Genomic DNA, 12410 nt, shown 5'->3' on the forward strand with positions numbered 1-12410 from the left:
GAGCCGACCGCGGAGGACAAAGCCCGGCGCGCGGCCCCGCCGCGGTACCCGGATGGGCGGGGGGGCGGGGGCGCGCTCCGATTGGCCGCCGCGGGGAAGGGGGGGCGGGCGGGCGGATAACGGGGACACAAAATGGAGTCGCGCTCCCTGCCACTTACATAACGCGACCTCTCACCTCGCGCGCGGTGCAAGCGAGCTTGCTGCGCCGGCGGGCGGGGCGAGGCAGCGCGATTGGCGGGCCGCGCAGCCAATCCGAAGCCGGCAGCGCCGACGGCCCGCCAGTAGGCTCCCGGGGCCGCGGCGGCGGGGGCGGGCCCTGCGGGGCGGGAGGCAGGTTGGGGTGCGCGCGGCGAGGCTCGGCCCGCCGCCCGCCCGGGAGGGGAATCTCCCGCCATTTTTCAATCCTCCCGCCCGGGTCCCGCCGCCGCCGCGGTCGTCGCGCGGATCCGCCGGCTCCGGCCGGGACCCCGCCTCGTCCCGCCATGGCGCCGCTGCTGGGCCGCAAGCCCTTCCCGCTGGCCAAGCCGCTGCCGCCGGGGGAGCCGGGGAGCGGTTCGTCATCCCCCACACGCAGGAGGCCTTCCGCACCCGCGAGTATCCGCTCGGCCCGGGGGCGCGGGGGGACGGGGACGGGGCGGCGGGGAGGGCTGCGGCGCCGCCGCTGTCACCTGCCGCGGCGGCCGCCGCCGGGCCGAGCGGTCCCGCCGCTGCTGGGCGCGGAACCGGCCTCCGCGGCGGCCCCGGCCCTCCCGGGGGGGGCGGCGGGGCAGAACAAAGCGGCAGCGGGGCGGGCGGGGAGCGGGGCCGTTCGGCTCCTCCGGCGCCGGTTCCTCGCGGGAAGGGCCCGGCCGGCGGCGGCGCCTGTGAGGGGAGCCCGGCCCGCGCTGCCGCCGGGCTCGGCCGGGGCGCCGGTTGTTCCCTGACAAGTTTCTGGCCCGGTTTAAAACGCGGTTCCAGGCGGGTGGAAGGCGAGGCGGGGGGAGCGGGGACAGCAGCTCCGCGGGGCTGAAGCGGTGTGAGACAGCGCGGCCGTGGAAAGAAACTAACGGGTAAAGGCTGCCGGGAACCGGGAGCTGGCTGCGTGTTCAACAGATACCGGTGGACAGGGGTTAATTAATGCAATTAGCGCAGGAGCAGTTCTCGAGGGGGGTTGCGGTACAAATTTGGGGTGTGTATCCCGTGGGTGAGGGGTGGCATTGAAACTAGAGACTCCCACAGGGAGGAGAATAAAATAGTGACAGATGCAGCTCGTTTGTGGAGAACCCAGGTTTTCATTCTGAATATATCTTCTTCTGGGCTGCTTTTGCCTGAAAAACATAATTCTTTTTTTTATGATTCCACGTGAGTCAGCGTGTGACAGTCCTTGAGCAGCAGGAAGTGGACGTGGGCAAGGCAGATAACTGTCACAGATGATGTGCAGCCACGAAGGCAGAGTTACTGCTCAGGTCCCCCGTAGGGCTGGAGGGGCAGGACTTCTGCGCTGTAACCTGCAAACTGCTACTTCAGGAGGCTGGTTTGTTGTTTGTGTTGTAAGGATCAAAATCTGAGGAGCTGAGGACTGAAGGAAGGACTGGAAGTGAGACGGAAATGCATGACTATAGGAACATACCTCGGAGATCTTGGTGGCACAGAAGACAAAGGGACTCCAGAACTTATACAGATCCCTGAATTGGAGAGTGTCCTGTTACTTCAGTAGGAAGAACAGCTAGTGAAAGCCCCTAAGGAAGGATTAGGTAGCTTTTGAAGAGGAAATGCATATCTGAGTGCAGATAGGCATTGCTAATGCATTCAGCCCAATAAAATAAGATTGGGTAGAGTGTTAGATACTTGCTTTTTAACAGTATTTTAAATTAAAGCATTCAGTCTGTGACTCAAAAACCTGCTATTGTGGTGCATGCAAACTGAAAGTAGCTCAGTCATCCATCTGACTGGGCAGAGACCTGTTCTCTCACTTTCCCTACGAGGAACAATCAGTGATGAAAAAGACAGAGTTTAAGCCTCATTACTGCTTTTGTAAAAGAGGATGTGGCTTTAAGGTTTGTCTGCCTTGTAGGAACAGCACAGAGGAGTTATGGGGCACCTTCTGAGAGCACCAGCCTGTTGGTATGGCTCTTGTGGATCCATGAGTAGATGGAGGACGTGTTTCTGCAGGCACTTGGGTGGTATTAACATTAAGGAAAAAAAGGGATGGTTTCTCATCCTCAGAGCAGATGGCGTTAGCTGCAGGGTCAGAAGGAAAGAGGAAACCAATGCAAGCACTGAGGTTCTAGAGAGATGCTCTTCTCTTGGAGAAAGTACTTCATGGGGTGCCGTGGGCGGCGGACAGCCTAGCATGTTCTAGAAAGTTCATCTTGGCAGATAGACGTCATGAAGCTAAAAAGAGAAACTAAGTAATGTTGGGTTTCTATCTTGATTTGTTGACTGTGTGTAATGTAAGCTAGGTAAAAAGTGGAACAGAAAATTGCAAATGAGTCAGTAAGTTGAAGGGAGATGTTACCTAAGGAAGACTTGGAGGGGTTTTTTTTGGTCACTTCTGTTTATCCTAGATAGTGCAGAGGAATGGCTTTTGTGGATGGGAAGGCCTGCAGAGGGGGGCGTGTCAAGAGGTGCTCGAGTCTTCGCCCAGAGCAGCGCTCCGTGTCTTCGCCCGAGCAGCGCTCCGTGTCTTCGCCAGAGCAGCGCTCCGTGCCGTTTATGCTGAGGCCTGGCAGAATAAGGTCTCCTGAACTTTTCTTTTTCCACCTTGAAAAACTAGTGGTCAGCTCTTCCCCAAAGGGTTCTTAGACTGCACAGCTACGAATGAGGTATTTGAAAGACCTAAGAAGTTCTTAAGACTCTCTTTTTTTTTTTTTTTTTTTTTTTTTTTTTTGGTTAGGATTTGCAGCTGTAGATTGGGTTGAACAAAAAATGGAGATTGGGGTATTGTATGTGAGGAGAGACATCTGCCCCGTGGGCATGTGTTAAGAAAGTGTCTAGCAGTGGTGGACAGATGGATAGGCTGGTCATCAGAGCTCAGGTGTTTATTTGGGTCTGGTATTTCTTTGTAGCTTTATGTGGCTTCCTTTGGCTGCCAAATCCCCTGAAAACCTTTTAAGAGAAACCATGCTGTGTAGAGCCCATTGCATCCTGGCAAAGCCTTGGGCCTGGAGCCTTGGGCCTCTGGTGTCTGACTCAGAGTGAGCCTTGCTAATTGTGTGGGTGTGGGGATGGGTGGATGGCTGGGCAGTCAGGGGTAGACTCATCCTTGCAGGAGCTCTGTAGGATCTGCTCTGAGATATGTGAGGTGTCAGGCAAATGCTTCACGTGTGGTACGGTCTTGTCCGGTTTATGTCACCTGTGCACCTGGTCTATGGCGCATGTACTGAGCATTTGATGTCTGCCAAACACCGAATTTGTTCCCTGGTGAGCAGGTCATCTCTTTCGTTAGTGCAGGGGACTGCTGCAGTGTGTGTCCTGCTCTACTGGCTGCCGTTTGGAAAGCTGCGCTGCCAACTCAAGAGAGATGCTCGGTTCAGAGAGCTAACCAGCCTGGACTGGTGAGAAGGGACTACTCCAGCCAAAGCTTTCCTTCAGCCATCAGTGTACGGTTTTGGGAAGCTATATTGCTTACATCCCGGGATAAAAGCTTGCTGTCTGTCTTTAGTTAGTATTTTTTATGGTAAGCAGCACAGAGAACATGAGGAATCGGGCCGTGTTTGGCATGCAAGTTGAAGGCTGTCATTCATGTCTTCACGCGTGATATCAGCCAGTTAAACTCTGGCTGAAAGACGGCAGCACCAAAGCACAGTTGTGTCGCGCTCTGCAGTTCTAGGAGAACTTTGCCACCCACCCAGGGAGTAGGGTCTTATAAATGTGCCAACCTTCCTGGTAAGTTTGCCTTTTTAGCTAATACAAGTGGAAACAATTAGGCTACTCTAAAGCTATCTTGTCATTTCTGGGAGAGCGTCAATAACCCAGGAAGAAGTAAACTTTGTATCCGCTTAATAGTCCTCTTGTGCAGTGGTTAGCTTGTTTACTTTTAAATATTTTTCTTTAAAATGGTCCCTTGTTTTTACTGTAACTTTGTTTTCTGCCTTTCAACATTGTGATCTTCAGTGTGATGCAAACAGATGTGATGTATTAACTGTTACACAGTGGGTAGTCAGCTGTTTAATTTAACATGTGTGTTATTCATGGCTTTTTGGGAAATGTTCACAAGTAGCTGGTGTCCAGGGTTTTTTATTTATTACTGTGTTGGGAATTTGTGGGAATGGCAGCTCCAACTGTGTAGAGAGATGGGTTGGTTATGGCATACCAGTAAGCCCTCACTTGGAGTCCTGAATCAGACCTGCTGAACAGTCTGAAATTTCTTGGGTTTGTTTCCAATCTGACTGGAAAGGACGCATAGCATATGTGTAGTGGAAAGTCTGAGCTACAGTAAACTTTGCAAAAACATCCTCATGTGTTTTGGCTTTGTGCTGGCCCCAGGATTTCAAAGCAGAACCTGGCCTGAGAGCTTATGGCAGAGCACAAAGGCAGGGTGGGCAGGCACTGTGGGCACAAGTCTCCAGTGCTGGTTAAGGAATGTGCCCAGGGGTCAGTGTTAGATGAGCTGACCAGCTGTAGGTGGAATTAAATTGCATTTGAGAGGCAGAGCTGAGCTGACAGGGAAATTGCTATACCTGCTGCTTTTAAATTTGGTGTTGATCTGAAAAATATGGGTCCTGATATGGTGCGATTAAGCTTGTTCTCATAGGTGCGTACAAGGAGGGGAAGATTCTTAGGGAAAATTCTTGTGGATCTTCCTGTCAATATGGGAAATGGCGTTAGGAAAAAACGTATCTTTCCATTATTGTTCAACTGGAGATCAGCATTTATTTGCTCTCCTTGCTGGTAAGAAAGGCATCTCCTCACAGGTCTAGAGAGAAGAAAGTTGATAAATGTAGGAGGGAAGTAGACCATAATTTTATTTCCCAGATGTATCTCAAATATTTGTTTCTAGTTAGACTACTGAAGGTTTATTAAGACAATGTCCTGAACCCTTAAGAAGTGTGTCTTTCCTTTAGCACTCGTGGTGTGGCAGTTGCGAGTCCTTCGTATCTAGGTGGTGTCCACAGACACACAGAAGTAAAGCCTAGGGGAGAGTGAAGGTGGGGTTGCTGAATGAAGCTGAAGACCGCTGTTGCTTGTATGTTTAGGCTCCTGTCTACTGCGAGGACTGAATTTGCTTTTAACTCTTCTTTTTGTGGGAAAGGCATAGGAAGGAATAGTATTATGGTTGCAGTTTAGTCATTATTAAAGTGGTTAATTGCTGTAAATGCGAGGAGGACTCCTGGTTTCTTGTTTGATTCCCCCCCCAGCTCAGTATCACTACAAAAATTTGTTAAAATCACACTTCTGGTCTGGTTGGTGGTGCTGTGCCGATGAGTTCCTCTGTAAGCTGTGGTTACTCCTTGCCACTGCCCCACTGCAGCGATGGCGCTTCCTGCCCCTGCCCTGTAGCACCTCTCGTTTCTACGGAAACTTAAGCATCTTTGAAACCTCAGGGAGGGATAAGATTTGGCCAGAGTGCTCAAAACTTCGTGGGGTGATGACTTGTCAGATCGCTGTTCATCCGCTGAAGAGCGGGAGACTCCGCAAGCAGGGCATGCTGGGGAGCCGCAGGATTTCTCCTTGGTTTTAAGACCTGCTCCGGGCAGAGGGAATGCTGTCAGCAGTAGCAGCCTCCTCTGGAGGTGGCTCTGTTCCTGGCTTATATTCTTGCGTAGCACCAGTTGCTGTGGCTGTAAGATACCTGTATATCAATGTCCACAGTGCAGCTTCTGTACCTTGTTGTCCTTTACCTTGAGGCTGTGAAGAAATGTCCAAGAAAATTGGTTCTGTTGGAGTTGTAATTTGGCTTCCTAATAGGAATCTTAAAAAAAGAAAAAAAAAGGTTAGTTGCACTAAAATTTTCTTGAAAGACAAAGCATATGCAGGATACGATGAGTGATTTGCTGTGGCTGGTGGCTCTGCCTTCGCAGGAGCGTGGAGCAATCTGCTTGTTCCCACAGAGACTCTCATAATTAGCACTTGTGCTGCAGCAGGCTGAGCCGCTGTAGTTGTTACAAGTATGCTTTGTACTCTGTGCTTGCTTTTCTGCTGGAGAGCATGCTGCAGGAGAAGGGAAAGATGCTTTTCTTGCCTTTCTTATAATTTCTCCACTTAAATTACCATCGGTAAGCATATGGCAACTTAAGCAGGCTGCCATGGGGTAAATTGGTATGGATTTACACTGTGCTCGCTTTTCTGATAATTGTGCCTGTACGTGTGCTATCCATAGAAAGTATGAAGTAGCTTATATCTGTTTACACTGACAGTTAATTACTGCTTAGGTGGAACGGGTAGAGCATAGCCACAGATGCTTACAACAGAGTAGCTAATGCTGTAATTCATAATGCTGTCTGCACCACAGTGACTTGCCTGTGCACCCATTAATCCTAACGGCCAGAATAACTTAACCTTGAGGCTGGTTGTGATATGGGAAGCAGGTGATGTAGTTGGTGAGAAAGATCCTTGTGTGCTAACGCAAGAGGCTGCTCTTGTTGGAAACCAAAGGAAAGGTGGCCTTTCTAGTGATTTTGATTTCAAAGCTTTTGGGTTTTTTTCCTCGAAAGACTAGGGGTACTGAGTAGACTGGTAATTTGCATCTAGAGTTTGTAACGCCACCCTAAGGCGTTAGTAGTAGTAGTTATTGTTGGGCATTTAGCTTCAGTCCATGCCGTGTCTCCTGCGTGTGCCTGTGATATTGTTTGTGCTGTTTTCCAATGAATCAGACTGGAAAAGCTGAAAAGTAACTTAGCAATGCCACGAAACGTTCAGCCATATGTATTCCCCTTCTGCAGTTCAGCTGAACTGACAGTGGTGTGGCACCTTCTGTATGCCAGTGCTGAACAGGATGGGCATTATAGCTGCAGAAAGCTCCAGTGCATCCTGATCTGAAAACCGATCAGATTTAACGCATCTCCATGGTAGACGCAGGGTCAAACTGTACTGTAGCGATCCTCAGCCTTTGTGCACTCCAGTATAAGGGTTTAATTGAATTTGATTGTCTTGTGCTACTGTGATTATGCTCTCCACTGCATAAATCCTGTTTTCCTGAGCTGCCGCTTCTACAGAGAGTATGAAGCGCGTTTAGAGAGGTACAGCGAACGAATATGGACGTGCAAAAGCACAGGAAGCAGCCAGCTGACGCACAAAGAGGCTTGGGAGGAGGAGCAGGAAGTTGCTGAGCTGTAAGTACCAGTGAAGAAATTGGTATGTGTCTATCTTTAGGCATTGGGGCAGAAGTGTGGACTTGGGAATGATATGTGATTGCTAGTTTATGAGGTGAGGTAAGTAGCTTTTTACTGGCTGTAAGTAGATCTGGGGATTCTGGAGCTGAAAGCAAATTAAGTCCAAATTTGATGCCATCACTAATGCAGTTGAGTAATGTACTTATTTAGTGCTGTATCTTGGTATTACTTGAACCAAAATAGTTCAGCATATGGTACTTGGCATATTTTAAAGCCCCTTGAGTAATGCGAATTTTTCAGAGGGGAAAAAAGTAAATCTTGGAGGAGCTAAAGTAAAAACACAGTAAAAAAGAGGCCATTGAAGTGTTTCACATTAGCCAGGTCCACAGCTGTAGTTGTTTTTTCCAGATCTGCATTGGAATCAGTTGTTATACTAAATAAAAAAATTATTTCGGAGTGAGATTTTTGGGGATCTGCTCTACTTGAAACAATACAGAACAAAAGGAAACCAGCAAGAGTCATTACTCTGTTCAGACCACCAGTGTTCCTCTGGGCTGCTTGTCCCTGACCTTCCCCTCTAGCATGCAGCACAGGCCCCAAATCCTTGGTTGAGATCCAGCGTGACCCTTGCCATAGAAGTGAATTTGCTGTAAAGGTGCAAGTCCTTGGCTCAACCAACATATATAACTTTGTGATTACCAAATTGTAGGAATTATGCCAAACAAATGGCATGTTTCTCTGTTCTGTGAACTGATGACTTGGACTTCTGTGACTTTTTTTTCCTGGATTTAAACTGGGCAGATTGTCAGCAGTAGAAAGAGGTGAAATTTTCTGCCGCCTCTCTTTCATGAAGAATCCACATTTCTGATTCATTGGCAAAAGAGTTAACAGCTTTAGCCTAAGGAGAAATTCCCCATCATTTGAGGTTAATCACATCCTTAAAGGCAACAAATAAGAAACCTGTTTGCTAATAGTCCTAGTTTCTGTGAGGGCTGAAGTACTACTGTCTTCAGTCTTTCTTCCCTAGCATACTTGTTTGAGAGGAGGGTGCAGAGCCAGCTGCATAAATTTATAATCCTGAGTCAAAAACCACTGGTCTAGTGTTGCTTGCTTTTGGTTAACAATGTTGGATTGGTTGGCCACTTCTGAAAACATTAAGAAATGTAAATGAAATATAAATGGAAGATTTCTCAATAACAAATTTAGCTATAGTCTCTCTAAATGTGGGGAAAAAAAGACTCTGTGAAATGAGATTTTGGTCTTGTCTCTTTGAAACGGGATTAAAAGCTTCCCAGGCAGTTTGCTGGCTGCTGTAATACCTGACACTAGTCTGAATAAAAAAAGTTCATTTAGGCAGTTTGCTAAAGGGATAAATTTGTTCACGGCAGTTGTAGAACAGCAAATATAGCTGAGGATTGTCAGCAATGGATCCCTGAGTCTGGGAAGCTAAAAGGGTTTTGGAAAAATGGAGTATTTTGTTCCTCCTTACAGTAACTTGAAACGGACTTTACTTTTTAGCCAGAAGCTTTATGCAATATATTTCTTAGTACTCCTATCAGCTAACTGACCTGATCTTTTAGAAAGGAAATCAGTCAAGTAAATTTTTAACAGTCCTTTCTCTTCTTTGAATTGAAAAAGTTTGAAGAACATGACATGGTGAAACACACAAAATATTTTTCTCTGGAAAGATAATTTGATTGCATAAGTCTGCCTCTATCTTCTTTACTGTGTTAGCAGTCTGTTTGGGAAGAAAGAAATGCTAAATGTTCATCAGCATCATGTTATTGTTGGAAGCAAAAATTTTAAAGTAACAAGCCCCACAATAATGACATGGTCTTGGTAGATATTTAACATCTAATAGAGAGGCAGGAATAACCAGCAAGGAAGGGTTCACTGTCATTGCTGCTCTTCCAGAATGATTTATGGTGTTCCTTCTGGGAAGGGCAAGTACAATTTGTATTGTCATGCCAATTAACACTTTGGGGAGGTGCTGGGGGGAGGGCACCAAAGAGCCCCTGGATGTTTGCATGCTAATGTGGCATCTGCCTCAAACATTGTCCTGGCTGTTAATGTTCCGGGAATTGCGAAATGGGAGGCTACTTTGCATTTTGGCTTTTATTCCCTGAATAACGAAAACTTCTTATGTGCTTGCTCAGCTTGAAGGAGGAGTTCCCCATCTGGTATGAGAAACTGGTACTGGAAATAGTCCACCACAACACTGTGTCTTTGGAAAAGTTGGTGGATGCAGCTTGGCTGGAGATCATGACCAAATTTGCAGTGGGAGAAGAGTGTGACTTTGAGGTAAGGATCTGTTTTCCATTTATCCCCTGCTTTTGCACAGAGCTAATTTTGGATATCTAAAGGCAGGAGATGGGAAGAATGTTAGCCACTTAGATTGTCAGAAAGATGGTGAGAATTTCTTTTCTATAGAATCCCAGTGACAGCACCTGCTTTTGAATGCAAAACGGTTCCATAAGCAGAAGCACGTGGATGACCCATACTGATGGCAAGAGAAAAATGACTGATCTATGTGTGTGCGTGAGGAAATAGAGATATATTTGTTATACTGCTTAAATATGTGATGGTCTGTATATATATTTAAATATATATAAAAATACGTATTTTAATTAAAAGAAGTTAAAAATTATAATCTTTTCACCTAACACGTTCCTGGAAGGAGTGGTAGTCTTAAACTAATGTAGCTTGAAGTCAACTGCTTACAAATCTCTAGCGATGCTCTAATGATTAGAAAATTCCCTCCAAAACTGGGAATGATGGGGAAAACTCAAACTTGTTAAAAATAACGGAAAGTTATAAAATGTTCTCTGTTAGTAATCTGTTTAGGACATCTTCTCTCAACTGGGGCTGCTGAGAGAGCATGCTTGCACCTTGCGCACATGCTCTTTCCTTAGGCTGAGAAAGCAGCATTATTAAACACTGGAAAAACGTGTGGGTTGGCAGTACTCTCTTTCTTAGCAATTTGTACAGAACTTCCAGGTAGGAGTAGTAGAAAGAAATCCTGTAATTGTTTCATGAGGGGGATCATGAGCTCCTCTCAAGGAGGATGTCAATTAAGTGTTTTGCCAAATTATGGTTTGTAGGTCGTCTTAGCTGCTTTTTTTCCTTCCTCGTAGTGTTAAAGCTCATTAGTTCACGTGTCTTGCTCAGGTTCAGTTTTCATCAATATTTCCGTGCAGGTTGGTAAGGAGAAAATGTTGCCTGTGAAAGTAGTAAAAATACATCCCCTGGAGAAAGTTGATGAAGAGGCCTCGGAAAAGAAATCTGACGGAGCCTGTGACTCCCCATCCAGTGACAAGGAGAACTCCAGCCAGGCAGCCCAGGACAACCAGAAGGAAGCTATCCTGAAGGAGGATGACAACAGGAGGGAAAGTATGAGTAAGTAGTAAGACAGCATGCCAGTAGGTAGCACCTGGAAGTGAGTATTTGAATTTATGTATGTCTTGGGCCTGGGCTGTGAATGTTGTATGTGATGTTTAAACAGTGTTATGTAATGAAATCCTGAAATTGTCATTGTTGGTGGTGCAGCTTTGGTGGCATCAGTGCTGTTGGCATTCTACTGTTCTTGCTTGTTTTAAAGCAGAAAATGTGCTGTCATTCTAAGGTGTAATACCGAAAGCTATGCATGAAATGTATAAGCTTCAAAAGTATAACAAGTGTATTTAAAAAAAAAAAAGCAGGGGGCGGGGCGGAACAGCAAAGGTTCACGCAGAATCATAAAGTTCTGTTGTGATGTTCATTCTCAGAACAAACATCTCTAGTTCTAAAGCCTGTTGTTCTGCAGTCAGAGACAAGCTCTAATGCTCTTTTATGTCCCCAGTTGACATAAAAAATAAGGGTTGTTTTTTATTTTGGTTTATCCCTTTTCCAATTTTCAAATGCTGAGACAACATTCATGCAGAAAAATGCATATTAATTTTTTTCTAAGGGTTCAAAATAAAGCATGCTTTGAAACATTGTTCCCCTCTTTCATATCTGTTCCTCCTTGCTGCAGAACTAAACAGTGGATGTCCAAGGCTTTTCTTGACTCTGAGAAGGTACTGTTGAAGGAGAAAAAAAAAAAAAAAAATTAGTTTCATGTCCTGTGTAACTTCTTAAAAATGGAATTATAAGATTCTTTAAAAGAGATTTCAAAAAGTGTTTTCAAACAAAAAAACCAACCCCACAGCATAGCTCTAATCTGGATAGCTTAATTTTGAAGGCACATAAATGTAATAAACTGTTTACATTTGTAAATAGCCACTCCAACTCCTGGGGAAGGTGTTTATAACCTCCTCTAATATGGAGAAGAGGAAACTCGGAAAACAGCCCAGCAAGCTAATAGCAAAGTCAGGAGTGGCAAACGAGTTCTACCAAGCTTAATAATTGTCAACTGTTTCTGATCGGTACTGGAAAAAGTTATGAGCTGTTTTGATTTCATTGCAGTGCTCTGTATAACCAGGAAGGAAAAAAAAGCGTTGCAGAAACGATCTGGCCTTATACTCATCCTTTGAAACAGTAGTAGTGCTTGGAGAGGGACTAATGCATGCTCTTTTTTTTTTTTTTTTTTTTTTTTTTTTTTTTTTTTTTGAGTGGTAGTTCTCTCGAACTACCTCGTAAAAGGCGTGGGAAGTACCTTTTACTTTAAAAATGCTCATTGACCAAATTTACAGCAGCATTTTTGGGCTTGGGTGTTTAGTAAAGTCTACCATAATATTTTGTTTGTTGGCTTGCAGGATTCTAACCAGCTGTGTTCAGCTGTGCTCTTATGGACATTGCCAGTATAGCGCTCTGAGATTGAAAGAGTACTGCAGGGATGGGGATTCCTGCGCCTCTTTCAGTCTCTGGCTCAGCTGCTTATCTGGCCTGTGTTTAGTCGCCTCTATAAACTGGGACTGCCCTACCCTTTCTGTAAAAGATGAACCTCAACATTTTCAAATCAAAGATGCTAGCAGAGTCATAACATAATCAGTAAAAGCAGTAAGCACTCATTCTTTTAACTCTTCTCCTTGTACCTATGCATTTATTAAAAGGATATTTTATGGCTAATGCTTTTTATATTCTGGGTTATAACAGAACATAGGTTCATAGTAAACTCATTACTGAATCTGTATTCCAGAGTCCATTAAAATAACTACGTAGCATTTGTTACATTTATGC

At 45.7% G+C, this 12410-nt stretch overlaps 1 protein-coding gene across 1 annotated transcript in view; it reads left to right on the forward strand.

Annotated features, from left to right (window-relative positions):
* The first annotated feature begins 445 nt into the window (after positions 1-445).
* The window catches only part of BAZ1B (bromodomain adjacent to zinc finger domain 1B), a 51053-nt gene continuing 39088 nt past the window's right edge, over positions 446-12410 (forward strand). The window contains 5 exon segments of the mRNA XM_050908734.1: positions 446-545; positions 548-594; positions 7137-7253; positions 9410-9554; positions 10451-10649. Coding sequence (XP_050764691.1) covers positions 483-545; positions 548-594; positions 7137-7253; positions 9410-9554; positions 10451-10649 — 571 coding nt within the window. The 5' untranslated portion in view covers positions 446-482.

The sequence above is a fragment of the Gymnogyps californianus genome, chromosome 20, assembly GCF_018139145.2.
Source record: "Gymnogyps californianus isolate 813 chromosome 20, ASM1813914v2, whole genome shotgun sequence".
NCBI classification, from domain to species: domain Eukaryota; kingdom Metazoa; phylum Chordata; class Aves; order Accipitriformes; family Cathartidae; genus Gymnogyps; species Gymnogyps californianus.